The 16,629-nt window shown below is 38.7% G+C and overlaps 1 protein-coding gene and 1 pseudogene across 2 annotated transcripts in view; both read right to left on the minus strand.

The window, feature by feature from the left end:
• The window catches only part of PPP1R1C (protein phosphatase 1 regulatory inhibitor subunit 1C), a 117,786-nt gene that overhangs the window by 57,494 nt on the left and 43,663 nt on the right, over positions 1-16,629 (minus strand). For both annotated transcript variants that reach the window (XM_035007600.1, XM_035007599.1), the window contains exons 3-4: positions 5,423-5,460; positions 3,283-3,343 (exon numbers count right to left, since the gene is read on the minus strand). In XM_035007600.1, coding sequence (XP_034863491.1) covers positions 3,283-3,343; positions 5,423-5,460 — 99 coding nt within the window. The remainder of the gene's footprint in view (positions 1-3,282; positions 3,344-5,422; positions 5,461-16,629) is intronic.
• The window catches only part of LOC118012597, a 43,231-nt pseudogene continuing 33,992 nt past the window's right edge, over positions 7,391-16,629 (minus strand).

Here is a 16,629-nt window from a genome sequence, read left to right on the forward strand (position 1 = left end):
TTTTAGCAATAAAGTATTTTCAAATGAAGGCATATACATTTTTTTTTAGACATAATGCTATTGCAAACTTAATAGACTACACTATAGCGTAAGCATAGCTTTTATATGCACTGCGGAACTAAAAAATTCATTTGATTTGCTTTATAGCAGTGGTTTAGAATACCTTCAAGGTATGTCTATCTATCCTGGCAAAGAGATGATTGTGATTTGAAATATGGTGGTGATATTGGAGATAAGAGAAGAGAAAAGATGGGAGAGATAAGAGATACTAATGGGGGAAACCCATGAGAGCTAGTGTTCTACTATTGAAGAGAGTGAAAGAGAGGGAGGATCCCTGGAAGCTCTCAGAACTCGGCAATATTCAGCTAGGCAGATGGATATTCCACTTGCTGAGAAGGGAAACAGTACAAGACAAACTGATTTGGTGTTGAGAAGATTCAAAAGTCAGTCTTGAACATATTAATTTTGATCTCATTATTATTTTGATCTCCATGAGACATGTTAGGTAGGTGATTGGCTATTTGAGTCTGGTCAATCTTTAGACTTGCTGCAGCAGAATTACTTGGAACTTTTGATTATCTGACTCCACCTCAGGCCTAATATACTGGAATCTGCAAGAAGACATAGCCAATGTAATACCTTGAGGTTAGATGCAGTGGAAAAAATTCAGTCATCACTTGATAGTTGCCCTAGTTAACATTTAAGCTCCTTGAACACGCTGAATGCCTATAATGTTATGAATAGAAAGACAGCCAGACCAAGTACTAAATCTGTTATTACGTTCTAAGAGTAAATGTGCTGGACAAACCATGAAACGCCTCTGAAGGAAGACAGCCATATACAGATTCTTCTATTTACATTTCCATATTTATATCATATGGTGCTGCCACCTTGGCCATAAACTAATTGATCCAGGTACCAGGCCCTAAAAGGCAACCACCCAATGATTCCAGTGGTCACGGAGATGATCTTTCTTAAGAATCCAGTCCAACTGATGCATCATTCTGGATGGTAATTCATTTACCAAATCATATTTTTCTCTTTGACCAGAGGGGAGGGGAGTGAGAAAAATTAAAACTAGAAAAACAGAAGCATTGGATAAGTAGACCTGGACATGTCTCTGTTTGCTGAAACCTGGTGGAGACATAAGTACCACTGTTAGTGAAAGAGAAAAACTAAATGTACTTAAGAGATAGACTAACCTGTCCATGCATTAATTGAAACAGAAATAGTTGGGATGTAGCATCTCTCCCCTCTTGCCACTTTGGTTTCTATACCTGGTAATTCCTCACAACTGAGCAAAGGAAGGGAGAAGGAAGGATTTTGGCCAATTTGTTTTTGTTTCGTTTGTTTTGTTGTATTTTGTTTTGTTTCACTAACCAGTTATTTGCTAGGTCTTTCAAGAAGTCCTCCTTGGCCTTTCTGTAGAGTAATTTTTTTAGAACTATTAATCACATCTGTTGCTGCTTTGCTCTCTTAGCAAAAAAATTTTTTTGTACTCAGTAATGTATAATGATGTTCCACTGCATTTTGAAGAAAATTACACATTTCAGAGCCATTGTATTATTGTATTTAGTATCTCAATAACATTTCCTTTGCTAATTCATCTTTCTTATGATTGATTTCTTAATGTGCCCACAATGCACCATATGTTACCATAGCTTAATTTTGTCTTGAAATATTCATTTCTAGCTCTTGGGGACAGGTAGACTGAATAAAATATGTGGATTTGGCTTTCTCTATCTCTCTCTCTCTTTTTTTAATCAGAAGCAGGAGATTTACCCAGGTATTTACTGGTTATAAATGAGGACCTAAGTGGCTTGTAATAACATCCTGGTAGCCTCTTGAAAGAATTACTGTGCTTTCCCAAGCCTTTAACTCATGACCAAACTGACTGTCACTGAACAGCCATCTTGGAGAGATAGACAGTAGTAAAGTAAGGTCACATGTGAAAATATGCAATATGACTAACTTCCCTAAATGTTAGGATCCCACATTCTTATGATATTTGAGAGCTAAATATAACCAAAGCTCTTGGGGCTTTGATTTTAAGAATTTCCTTTAAAAATAATATTATTCTCTGAGGACATGAGAACAGTATTACTTTATTTAGTTAAGCCATCCTAAAATAGAACAGAGGAAATTATTAAATTGTGAACATATATCTTTTACTGTTGCCCATTCATGCCAAAACTGATGCGTCTTAAAAGTACAAGATGACTTACAATAGGAAATAGATCTTCAAATGAGTATATTAATCTTTGGAGAGGGAAGCCTGATACTCTCAGTAATTACCCTGGAAATACAGTACAATACTGATGACTGTGTTATTTACTGCAGTCTTACAAACAAACAAACAGGGTATTTTATAGCTGCACAGGAAGGAAGTTTACTGAAAGTAGTTATTAATGTGTCCATTTATATTTCACCTCCCTAAAAAAAAGCCTCAAATCTAGAGAGAATACAGAGTGGAAAATTTCACTCCCAATTTAGACATCTCTCCAGACTCCAGAGGAAACTGCTCAGCTGGCCTCTCTTGTAGTAGAAACTGAGCTTGATGAGCCACTGGGCCAACGGCCCAAGTGACAGACTGGAACAGGAGCTACTGGACTGAGCACACTCTGCCTCATGTCAGGAACGTTTTTGTGTGAGAAATAAAAGAAGCCTTCCCTGGAACTGGTGTCAGTCAAAATTCTGACACACTTAGATGTTCTTTTAGCAGTTCCAGTTTTGGGGGAGAAATCTGGGAAAATGCCAGGATCTGAGCTAGCATTTTTAGTTGTTATTTGAACAGCTGTTACATGTACGGCTAATCACTGTTTCATTGGGTTTCTTAGAGCTATTCTTGACATAAGGCAATGAGGCAACACTTTACACTAAATATGCTCCAAATTCAAGTTATTCTACTTTTCATAAGCTAAGAAAAAAAATGGCAATGGTCTGGCACCACTGTCAAGGGTAATTAGGGATTCTGGAAAGATCCCTTCAAAGAAAATATGTGAGGAAGGGTAAAAGAAAAATCTTTGTCATTATTTTGGAAAATGAGAATTTCCAGACTGAAATTCTGAGACATCTCTAGTTATTCCTTTTTCAGCTACCTATTTTACTCTTGATGAAACTAAGTTTTAAATGGGTAAAATATCTTATTGAAAGTCACATTATCAAGTTGTAGAGCTAAGACTAGATCAAGCTTATAATCAAGCATATGGTCAATGAAAAGAGACAGCCTGCCAGCCATGAACTCAACACTCACAGCAACCCGAAACAGTACCTGAACAGTACCTTTCATGGCCGGTGGTGTGTACACGCTCTGCTTCCTTTGCTTTGGGGATGCATTTTGTGACTGTGGACAAAGAGAAAAGAGGAAAAGCATTATTTGAGTAAAAATTAGCCCTGTGAGGGAAACAAACACTGTGCCATATTTCAAAGAGCTTTCTGATTCCCCCTGTTACGACATACAACTCAAATCAATGAGAAATTATATACATGTTCGCTGACAGCACAGTTTTAAGAGATATATAAATCAATTTCATCATACAACTCTTTATCACAGTCCTGAAATTACTCTTTTTCTCACCTAGTAGCATTCATTTATTTTTAAAAGAAAGAGAGAAAGAGACACCAATCCCTTTTGTTTGGGAGAAAAAACACAACTGCCAGAACAATGTATACTCCAAAAGGTATGTCCATGGGATAACTATACCTGCTCAAAGGATTTTTGAGTGGTTCTGGATAGATAATGAGGGTTTGGGTACGTAATATCAATTTATAAACTTCTGGAATTGACATGTTCAATCTAACATCTCCATTTACTTGGAATTAGTGTTGAGATAATATTCTCTTCTATTTTCAACAGATAAATAAGTCCTTTCCTAACAAAACTGCTGTGTAACACTTACCTACATATACTAGATCAGGACTGAATTATTGAAGAGAGAATTTTTGCATTAAAAATTACAAAAATTAGAACATAGAAACATATTTCATGGTTAAAACCACAAACTAATCATATATATGTGAATATGTAAATAGTATTATTTATTATGGTAAAATACATATATATGGTCTATACCCCAATCAGAATATGTCAAAGATTCCTTTTTAATAGTGTGTTGATTTATGTTTCAATGTGGCAAAGGCAGTGGTCTTAATCAATGAGTTTTTGTGCCTCGATCATTTTTGCTTTGAAAAGGTTAGGTATAAGTAGTTACAAGACTCTTTTTGGGAATTATTCTAGGCAAAACTAGAAACTGTTTCATTGACAGTACACAGAATTTGAGGTATCTTCCCTTGTACATACTAAAGCTTATTTGCCTTCAAAAGTATCATCACGATAGACATTTACTTGATGCAAAAACAATACATTAAAAAGTAAAAAATTTCAACCAATAGTTGTCAAATCCATATCAGCCAAGCATATGGTACAAGCAAATTTCTCCAAAATAGAATGTTTCAGTACCACCAGTTCATTATGCACAGGTATAGACAGAGCGACTCTATATTAATGTTCAATGTGTGGATGATTGATATTTCTGATGTTCCTTTACTGTATTCAGTCTCATCTGGTTGATTTCAAGAAACAATCACTTTTGGGATTTCTCATATTTATTTCCATATACACATTCAAAGATCAAGTGGAAAATTAATCCTACAGAAAAGTTTGTTTAGTACCATGTAGTAAAACTTCTTAAGCAATAAAAACTGCTTTATATGTATGTAAGAGTTCAGTTGTCAAAGCATTTTCACATACACAATCTCATTAAATTTTTAGAAAAGTCTTAAGAGATACTATTTGATATTTTGTTCTTTCTACATTTTCCTCTGGGTATTGTATTGCTCTATGCCTAACTAATGCAGCCATGGGAATTGACTTGTATGTCTGCACACTAGTCAATATTTGTTTTATTTCTGAGCATAAGTTTACTTGCTTTCTTATATTCAATATATTTTATATTATCAGCTCCCCTAGCCTCCCCTGGTTCCTATTTTTCCATCTGAACTCCTACATGTGTAGGTGAACCTCTGACCTCAGGGTCTGCTCTTGGCTTCACATTCCAGAAGACCCTTTAAGAGGTGCCTGCTCCCTATCTTCTTGCTCCAGGATTCCAACAGTGGCTGGCCCTAGCCTGTAGTTGGTCATAAACAACTAGTCACTAAATTGAAAGTATCAATACTGTATCTTATCACTAAAAGCAATGGTTTATTTTACAAGTTTTTTCAGGGGTTGGCATTTCATAGGTTGAGAACCAAAGTAGCACAGAGGCAGAGATTTAATGACCCCATTTTACTGTTTCTTCAGTCAGGAAAAGCAAACTAGTTCTTATATCAATTGTCTTGACATATTTTATAAAACATTAAACCAACCTAATTATGTTTTTAATTGATTTGAACACCTATTTGTACAAAATATAAGGAAACTTACTTCGGCTTGGGTGTTGGTCACCCTCTTGTCATCTATTTCTGCAAGAGAAGTAGATATATTTCATTAGAAAGGTGGTTTCTTCTTTATAATATGCATATTAACATTTTCAACAATTTGATAAAAAATAATTTAATAATCACCTTGTGTTTTTTTTTTTTTTTAAGATTTTGTTGATTTATTTGACAGAGAGAGAGAGCACAAGCAGGGGGAGCTGCAGGCAGAGGTGGAGGCAGAGGGAGAAGCGGACTCCCCACTGAGCAGGGAGCCAGACGTGGGGCTCGATCCCAGGACTCTGAGATCATGACCTGAGCCTAAGGCAGACGCTTGGCCACCCAGACGCCCTGCCTTATGTTTATATAACATCTGTGGCTAAGGTAAAGGGGGACAGAAGGAGATGGTTTCCTTCTGAGATAATCTTTTCCCTAAGTTTTAAAAAAGGCAGGGGGAAAAAAAAAAAGGCATCTGTGTCTTGAAATTCCAAATTGCCCTCCTTCCAGTAATCCAGAAAGGAAACCAGGGAAATGGCCCTTGAATCAACTATTGCTGTCATCAACCTCACAGTGTTAAGGCATAAATAATCTCCTCTGTGGATTTTGCTGCCAGTCTACTCACTGTAGCTTGACAAATTTCCTCAAGTTGGCCACTAAGCTGAACAAAGCTCCTTTTCCATTCTGCCCAATCACTCTGACTCTGAAAGTGGCAGCACCCTCTTTTCCATAGGCCCATGGAAAGAACCAGTTACTTTGAAGGAAATATTTCTTATGACAAACCTAGGGAAACGTGTAGGCTGTCTGTATAAAAAAGAATGTAAGGAGGCAGAGACAGGAGGAAGAGGAGCTCACATACTGCCTTTCAATGGGTGGAGGACCTCTGGGCTGAATTTCTTTCATACCTCCTCATCTACTTTACATGGATCTTGACATTTTTAAAAATATTTAGATGTTTAGTTGACTTCCTTAAAACATCTGTCCCTCTCTCATCTGTACTGCAGAGGCTGGGTTTCTCCACGTTTCAAAAACTAGGACTTGGAGGGGCACCTGCATGGCTCAGTCAGTTGATTGTCCCAGTCTTGATCTCAGCTCAGGTCTTGATCTCAGGGTCATGTGTTCAAGCCCCAAGTCGGGCTTCACCCTGGACATGGAGCCTACTTAAAAAGGAAAAAAATAGGACTTGGAGACTCTCTTCTCCAACCAAACTGCAGCCAGATGTTGTGCAATCCCCTGACTGCCAGGTGCCAGGGATTACTGCAGCATCACCACTACTGGAGGTGGTCAATGTGGGTTCCCACTTGGGGCCCCTGGGCAGGGGTGGGGGGTAGTTGTTCAAGTTTGCAAACCACAAAGCTATCCTATATTACCAAAGCCATCTGACTTTAATTCTCCTGAAACATCCAGACATGCAGAACCTAGAGCTCCTTAGTCTCCTACCTTTTAAAATGTTCACAGGCTTTGCAGTTACCCTAGCCAGCAATTGTAAGAAACCCTGCCCCATGCTGGGTTTCTTACTCCCGACTAGCCCTCCGGCCCCTGTGAGGAGGCAGTCTGGCGCTGGCTGACACACTGGCGACTGCTAATCTCAGGGAACACAGGACAGAGGTAGGAACACTAACCTGGTTTTCTACAGCAGGCTGAGTTTAACGTTCCTGCACTTCATCCTATTTCTCGCTGCAGTGGTGAAGGTAAACCTTTTATTCCACTGAGCGGCACATTTAATACTGAAGGCTGGAAATTGAGCTGTGCTCCGTGGCATTAAATTTGTTCACGTTTAACAGAAAGGTCCTGCACTTTGCACCGCTTGTGAAATTTGGCACTAAATTCACACCCAAGAAACGTGCCTCAACACGGGCTCTGTCTAGAGCTCGCGATCTGGGTGGGATTTCGGAGGGCCTCTATCAGAAGAACCCAGATGTTCTGCACAGGCGTGTGTCTTCACTCCACAACGCAGCCGGAGGGCTTGAGAGTCAGCCGGTCAGTAAACCACCCGGAGCCGCCACTGTAGGCTTCCCGTGGAACAACTAGAAGCGACTCTGAGGATGTCTTCTAGCTTCGCATAGCAGATGAGGGTGCACAGCTCCAGGGCAGCTTTCTGGAACGGGTCGCCAGCACCTGCCTCCCCGCATTCTCGAAGATCACAGGCCTGCACTCCAGGTTCAGCATGAGCATGGACATGAGCCGCGCCTTGGTTCGCTCCAGCGCCACCACCCCCACATTCCAGCCACTAAAATGAATTTCTTCGTGATGATTTCCACCCTTTCTCGAACCTGTCCAGGGCCGGCCCTGGCGTGGACGCACAAGAGGTCCGTGTCCCTGTAGCTGAGGGCGGGGGGGGGGGGGGCCTGGGGGGCGCTGTGCTGTACACCCGGTGGTGCCTGTTGAGCACGCTGACGTTGAGCCTGGCAAATACTCCCGTGCTGCGCCGCCGGGTGAGAAGGAGCCGCCGCCTCCCACCCTGTTCTGCACAGGAAGGGATGAAATCTCCCTCCAAGAAGTAACAGCGCTCCAGTCCTATCCTGACGTGCGTGAGCTCAGGGAACGGGGCAGGGCCCCGGCTAACGTCGGACGGGTCGTTTTCCAGCCTGGCAACCCCTCCCCGTGGACACTGGTCTGGCCACGTCCTCAGCCTCCTCACAGGCCCAGGGGCGGCGGGTTCCCGGGAGGTACTTCCTGGCGCGTTCCACCAGGTGCGCATGCTCCGACCCACCCCAGCCCACGCCGTAGTTTGTGAGGAATGAAGTACTTGTCCGTCTATCTTCGCTGTATTTTCTGTGGCGCCCCACTGTGTTCTCCCGCTAAGCGGCCCTGGGAATCACCTCGGGGAGAAGCGGTTCTGGGTCCGGCCGCCTGTGGAGGGCCTCCAGCTCAGACGGCCATTCGCGTCTTGTCCCGTCTTCCCCTGTGAGCCTGGGCTGCGGGACGGCGCCGGCCTTTACAGTCAGCGGACGCGGTGCACGAGGCGCTCTCGACGCCTGGCTGACACGTAGAGTAGCCTGCGCTTTTCCAAGGTAAGCAGAACTTCTTTGCTCAGATCCATCGGTAGGAAAATGCCAGTTCCTCCACTAAGATGTTTTGCCTCATATCGCGATTCTGAATTAATAAGAATTCCTACCGTACAAAATTGTCCACACTGGTTTGGGGATGCGCCCGGAAGCGCGTTCTCCAGTGTGGTTACTTCAGTTTCAAACTCTTCCTGTCCATCCACGGTAGCCAAAACGGGCGTGGGCACTGCGGCGAAGGGTGAAGAGAGCGGGGGTACGGGGAAAAGCACCGCTGCTGCGGAATTGGCTGTGCGGCGGCTGCAGGGCTGGCCTCCCGCGGCGCCCTGGCGCCTCTGCCTCCCCGACCCTAGCCGCCATGCGGAGCGGGGGCGGGACGGGGGTCTCCCGCCTCTTGACTTACTGGCCCAGTTACCCTTTCCTGACTGTGAGCCAAAGCTGAGAGACTGAGCCCGTGGTCCAAAAACCGAACGAGCAGTTCATCAAAGAGTAGCTCCCTAAAGACAATGATACAGATCTGCATTTATTGACGTGAAGGCATATACTGTATAAATTAAAAGGATTTCAAAACTATAGGTATGGTACTTTTGTTTCATAAAGTATAGATAAACTATCTGGAGAGAGATGATAGAGAAATGAATGTATAGTCATAGAAGGATATATTCAGTATCTTAACTGTAATTATCTCTCGATGATTGAATAACTCATTCCATCTTCTCTCTCCCGGTACTGTTTCTTTTTCTAGTGAACATGCATTACTTTTATAATGAAAAACTGTATGTATCGTGTGGATATATAGAAACACGTATATGTAGTGAAATTTCTGTGTAAGTCCACAGTGCAGAGAGTTGATATTTCATATAGTAAGAAACCAAAATAGACAAGCAGCAAAAAATAAATAAATAAGTTTAAAAAATAAAAATAAAAAAGTAGACAAGCAGAATGAATAGTATATAGCGCTATTGTTTATTTTATTTTATTTTATTATTTTTTTTAAGATTTTATTTATTTATTTGAGAGAGAGACACAGCGAGAGAGGGAACACAAGCAGGGGGAGTGGGAGAGGGAGAAGCAGGCTTCCCGCCGAGCAGGGAGCCCGATGCGGGGCTCGATCCCAGGACCCTGGGACCATGACCTGAGCCGAAGGCAGACGCTTAACCGACTGAGCCACCCAGGCGCCCCAGCACTATTGTTTATTTTAATCTTATATCTTGATTACTAGATTTTTAGAAGTTATGGAACCTTCTAATGAATTTCCCCTCCCTTGTATAGGGATAGGCAAACAGGAAGTATTGGCTGAGGACAGCAATCACAATTGTTTGATATAATCACTGGAAGTATCTGGGTGATTATCAGATAGCTGTGAATATATTGAATTGAGCAATTCTATCAATGCAAAATCTTTTGCTATCATCTTTTAAGTAAATATCAAATATGATCCACTTTAACAATGCATGTATTCTGATCCACTGGATCATTAAATGCCAGTGGTGTTTCTTTTTTTTTTTAAGATCTACTTATTTATTTTAGACAGAGAGCACAGAGGGGAGGGGCAGAGGGAGAGGAAGAGAGAAACTCAAGCGGACTCCACCCTGAACGGGGAGCCCACTCAGGGCTCCATCTCAGACCCTGAGATAACGACCTGAGCTGAAACCAAGAGTTAGAGGCTTAACCCAATATGCCACCCAGGCACTCCAATCAGTGGTGTTTCTTAATATTTAATTTATGCCCTAGGAGTTTTCAGAATTCAACCCAGGACTCAGAACCTATTATTTTAAGAACAAAATGGTGTCCAGTCATTCAGCCTTGTGCTTTCCTACTTTCTGACTATAACACACACTAAAACAGTGTCTTTCCAAGGCAACTGTGTAGACTTCACTCATTGCATAATTCAATGAAAAAGGTTTTTATTCTTCTTGGTTAGTTTTTCTTATTAATATTTGTCTTGAACTGATTAGGTTAGCCAGATATAAAGCCTTTTTAAAAAACATGGAATTTTGTTTTATATTATAAGCCTGTTTTGCCTAACTCCAAAATAGCTTATATTTCTTCTCTACTCTGAGTTTTTGGGGAGTATCAAAGAAAGAAACATAAATTACATTTTGTTTAGAATTCAAACATATGTTTTTTTTCCACTTCACTCATTGGAGACTTGTTCTAATTAACTGAAAGAAATTTAGTCTATTTAGTCACCTGACAACAAAATATAATCATACATGTTTGTTATATGATCATATCATTTTATTTTACTGAAAATATTAGAGCACAATAAGAAAAAACTGCACATTTTGTGATTTCAGTTATTCACACCAAAAGACAAAAACAGAAATAACTAATTCTAAAATGTGGTAGATAATTTCCTTTCATCAAGGTTGAAGCAGTGAAGCAACATTCTGTTGTGTTGTTGCAATGATCTCGCATTTGTTTTGATGTGGGACTGTCATAGGAGAAAGTAGTGTGACCAGTCATCATCCAGTCCAATAGAATTCACTACAGTAGGATTGAATTTCACAAAACTACCATTATTATGTGTGATGACAAGTCTCTCTTTTACACACACACCCCAGCTAGATTATTTTATTTATCAAGGCATTCCTTTGGCATTGTCTAAACATAACTATTAACAGACAGAGTTAGAGCCAAATATGCCTGCTCAAACAGGAGGAAGGAAATTGAGATTTCCCAATATGCTTTGGTTTCCGTGGCAAAGACTGTAGGTTTGTTTTCACTGATTCTTATTTTATCTGACCAATTCGGCATGGAACATCTCTGGCCACCTAAAGCATATGCAGAACTTTATTATAAATATCAATTTTGAATTGCTTTTGTGGTCAGTGGCACTCACTTGAGCCAGTGTATATACTCCATCATTTAACTGCAGTGTGATAAATTTAGTTTCCATAGCTTTTCTTCTTTGTAGCAGTTGCCATAAAAAACTGTGCTTTAATCTGTTAGTTGCCTATGACTTTGTTGGAATAATAGATTAAGAAAAATCAGATTCTCTCATCCCTATTGACTCTACCAAAGGCAAGTTCAAGAATGAACATTGGAATGGCGTCTTTTAAATGTCTCTTTGCCATCCACATTGAGGTTTCTATTGGATTGTCTCCTTGTAGGGATACTTAAGATTGTCACTTGATGTTCTAATTAGTACATATTTCTCTATCTAGGAAGATGGCTATAAAGTCAGGTGAAAAGAATTCTAAAATCTAGAAAAATTTTGTGTATAACCCCCACATTCTAGTTGGTCATCACACCATGATACCACCAAGCTTTCTGCTGTGTAGGTTTATTTCATATGATAAATTGACTGCTTATGTTACATTAACAAAAACCTGGGTGAAAATTGATTCAAGGTTCTTAATTTCCTATCAATTAAGTATTTTGTTGTATATGTAATTAAGTGTTCAATCCATTAACTTACAGCACTTTCCATAACTTTTATTAATAACTGAAAAAATATTGCCTCTGTCCCATATGAGGCAATCTAAGACAGTGCTTCTGCAGACAGATCCTTCTAAAGGTAGTGATTGTAGGAGCAGAGGTCATTGACACCTTTATACTTAAACTATAATTATTCAAAACCATCCCTTAAAATAAATCCTGAAAGAGATCAGACTAATTTCCTGGATTACCTTGAACCAAAAAAAAAAAGTAAATTTTTTATTTATTTTGCTAAAATTTTTGTTATATACAGTGTCACTTAATACTTTTTCTACCAAATTTACCATTAAAAATCATCAATCTATAATCGATGTTTTATAATTTTTTTAAAAATATAAGAAAAATATATAGTATGAATGATTGTATTATCATATTTTTTGTTTTAGAAAATATTAACCATCCACCTTCACTAGACCTGAAATATTTCATATGCATCTTTATATCCAAAAACAGATGGCTTAAATATATTTGAAGAGTGGAAATAGATATGGAGAGGTCATTATTTGTCAACATTCATTCCTATATGCTAGTCACATTTTTTATTAAAAAATATATTCTACGTGTCTTCTGAGGCAGTGAGACTCATCTAATGTATCTCTAAGAATTCCATATGCCTTCGCAGCAAAGTTTAAATTGAAAAATAGAGGTCATGTAAGTTTATGAAGCATGATGACGAAGTAATAATCTCTTGATTGATTTTTTTTACTTTTTAAAAGTGTCCATCAATGGAAATACTGCAGCTCATGTGGTAATGATGTTTAGTTACCAAGAAAAGCCAGGACCAGCTCTTATGAACCTTACCACTTTTCCCTGGTTAATTCTGCACTGAAAAACTCCCTCATTAAACCACAATATTCCAGCTGCCATAGTAAATATTACTAGAAGTTGATTTTTACCTCTTCTACTAATCTACTGACAAGAGAGTAAATACTACAATTGCACAGACTTTACACACTAGCCAGCATCTAAATTATTCTATAAGTTAGTCAAGAGAAAATATTTGACTGCTATAATACAATCTGGTTGAAATTGCAGTCAATTGTGTTCTGGGACTCACACTCTAGGAAATATATATAAAGCACATCCAAATTGATAAATGATGTGGAAAAAAACCTTCTACATTACAGTATTTTTCTTTGAAATTTCCTCTCAGGTTTGCAGTTGTTTTATACTCCACTTTATTATAAAAATACAAGTACTGGCTTATGGATGACAAGTGGACAGGTATGACTAAGTGGGGCAAGATTAGTACTTATTTTGGCAAAGGCCTAGAATAAGATAATTAAGCAAGGCTGTGGGATCAATGCATGGGATCTGTTACCAGAGTGTGACACTGATCAGAGAACCGGTGGGGGTGGCATCTGAATGGGTGGTCCAGAGATACTATTACGAGTTAACAAGCAGAAGGTTGCAGAGTGTCAAGTGGGGGAGAGAGGCAGCATTTTTGTATCTGAAAGACCAAAGTGGAACAGTGTCATCAGATAGAGTTCTGAGAGGCAATTCAGTCCTAAAGACCAGAACTGGGATTTCAGGTTACAGTACAAGCTGGTGGGGTCATATAAATAGGTTGTAAAGATCAACTTTCATGAAACTAAGCATTAAGACCAGGGTCACAGCCATGGAGAGTCTGGGCTGTTAGAGAATGTTTACTAAGAGACAATAGAAATTACATGGGATAGTTACAGAGCTAGGAAAATAAACAGAACAACAACAAAATACCTGCTTTAATATTAAATTTTGAGGTTTTGCTTGGGACAGTCTGTACCAGTTCACAGCAGGCCAGTGATACCACTTATTACACCTAGAAAAGCAAGATAAATTACAGAATGCATCCAGACCTGCAGAACAAACTAGAGATCAGAGACATCACAGAGTGAGAGGCTGACAAATCCTCTTCGGCCACTGGCAGAGGGTACTGTAGGGGAACAGAGAATCCAGGGATTTTGGTGATTGTGTGGGACTAGAGTAATAAAACTGAAGACTTGCTCAGCATATCTTACAGTTATATGTTCCATTCCTTGTCTAATAAATGGTGTTATCTGCTTTGACAGAAAACTGGGATACTATCCTAGGTCCTTAGTGTCCTTGCAATCAGCTTTTCTTTTAATTTTTCCTAGCACTAATTTGTGGGAGAAAAATTAATTCTGTTCTGTAGAGGAGTAGCAACGAAGGAAAGCAATTTATAGCCTTCTCCTTGAGGTGCCCTAGAGATTTAATCACAAGGACATTGGCGCTATCTTTGACAGTCTCAGGAGGAATTTACCATCAGATCTCTGAAAACAGCAGTGAAATCTAAATCATCACATTTCAGCAGATTCTCTATTTTGATATCTAACATATTTGAAGGTAGAACATCTTTCTTTCCAAAGACCCTTGGATCACAAGTGTTGAGGAGATCTTTTGTGGCTGTGCCATACAGAGAAGGACAGAGTTAAAGACAGAAATTTTATAGATGGCTTTAGGTCTACTAGTTGAAGAACAATCACTGACCTGTAAGCCTTCAGGACTGAATAAGATAAATCATTTACAAATGAAAGAAATTGCCATGCACAGCTCAGCTCGTCATTTTGTATGTGTCATTACCTTGTGATTTTAGCATTCTAGCATAGAATCAGCCGGTCTAAAGTGCCAGAGAAATCTATCATGTATTTCTTACATAGAGTAGAGGAGTAGAACACTCACTGCTTCTTTTTAGTAGAGCAATGCAAAATCTCCTAAGACAGCTATAGTGAAGCCTCTTTCCTGACTTACTATCAAACTCTCCACTTTTCAAAATGAGCTCTAGTCAGCAGCCTTTTTGCTGAAAGCCTGCTGGGCTCTGTCGGAGGCCTATCATTTGGGGCTGTGAGTTAAGCCACTAGGCAGTGGTTTCAGCTGTGTTTTTCTTTGAGCTCTTAGATTTAGTCAAAACTGGTGCCCACATTAAAACCACCAGAGCAATGAATTTATATGCGCTGGAAAGGGGACAGGGGGAAAAGAAGCAAACAGTAGAAATAGTTTCATCCTGTTGTGCCAAGATTCACACAGCTGTATTGTTCTTTCAGTGTTATTTATAGCTTTCCACTTTTAATTGATAGAAGTAGAGACCCAACCTCATTACCATATAGGTTTTTATCTCTCAGAAGCCCTCTACAAAATAGTTCATTTTAGATGAGAATCAGGTACAAAGTATTCTATGTGGAAATAGTGAAGGAGATGACAAGAAAAACACAAAATGGATCATGTTGGTTTATTAAGAACTCTCAACCAGCAATTGTCTTGTGAGAGAGGTTAGAAATCTTCCAAACTTCTTTTATGTTTATATTTCATCATTTCTGCTGCCATTTCCAAACACAGTAGAAGAAGAACAGAAAAATCAGATCGTTTAAAACCTCAGAAGTCTGCTTTTCGTTAGTATTTTTGATTTTTATAAACTTAGTTTCTCTTATAAAACATTTTATCCTACCACAGAACTAGCTTACATGAGGGCCAAAGAACTGTTGCATCATCTTATCAGTTGTGATTTTCAACCACTGGTAAAGTTTTTCTGCCTATTTGGAGTTTAGATTTCGCACATTTGCTCCAGGAAAAGAAATTGATTTCTTTAATGCATGTTTTTTATTTTTTATTTTCAAGAGGCGGTGGGGAATGACATCAGTTTAATCATCTATACTTGTTTTAGTAATTCTAATTTTTAAAAGTTCAATATCCTTTTCATAGAATTACCTAAAGAACTGATTATAAATTATACATTTTATTTTTGCATTAGTTTTATAGATTTATTTAAGATGATCAGATGTTTCAGGCAATGCAGACAACCAATCAAGTCATTATTTAATAAGCACTTATTAATCTTCCCAACAAAGTGCTCTGTGTCATTTTGACCTAATAAACTTAAAACTAGTTAGGATTTGAATAATTCAGCTTTTAACCAATTTAAAACACTAAAATAATTTCATTATTTTATCACATAGGATATCACAAAGATATTCTTAGCAGAGACCCCAGATGAAGTCCTATAACTAGGTGCCTTAAAGGTAAGACTAGGAGAAATGATTGAGGTGAACATGAGAACATTATTCAAATGAGGTCAATCTTTTGAACAGTAATGATAGAAAATTTTGTGGAAATTTTGAGAACTTTAGAGCTGGGTCTGAGAGGCACTGGAGTTGGAAAAGAATTAGCTGCTTAGCAGTATTTGGAATATTTAGTATATTTAGTAGTCTTTTCAGTCTATAGAATATTTCCTCTTTTTTTTATACTAGCTGCCAAAATTGACAGTGACTTATTAATTCTGCTTATTTTTTAATCATGCTATTTGATACCCTCCATTGAAAAACACTTTAATTTTTTCCCAAACTCTTTTGTGTTTCAACTGTGTAGACACACCACTGTGAATTTCAAAATAATTTTATCTGAGTAATTCTACTATGAGTAGACCATTGTAAAATGACATAAAGTAAAATAGCAATCTCCTTTTAATGAGAATGTTCTATAACAAAAGGCAAACGTCCCTTTTTTAGTTGTAAATGGAAGATACATTCCTAAAAGTTACAAAGTGTCACTCTACACACTGAGTACATGTGAGTACCTATAACAACATGATAATATTTTCATGGTTTAATCAAGTGAAGGCATCCTATCACTGGTGGTAAATATGTTTCTGTTAGTAATGAAAAGAAAGGCCAGTGGAACTATCTTTAAAATTCTACTCTACTTTACATAACTTTTTGTAGAAAAATCTTAAAAGTCCTGGAAAATATAGAAGTTAGCTTTTGTCAGTAGATCATCT

This window comes from Mirounga leonina, unplaced genomic scaffold (assembly GCF_011800145.1).
Source record: "Mirounga leonina isolate KUSES-001 unplaced genomic scaffold, KU_Mleo_1.0 Mir_151, whole genome shotgun sequence".
NCBI classification, from domain to species: domain Eukaryota; kingdom Metazoa; phylum Chordata; class Mammalia; order Carnivora; family Phocidae; genus Mirounga; species Mirounga leonina.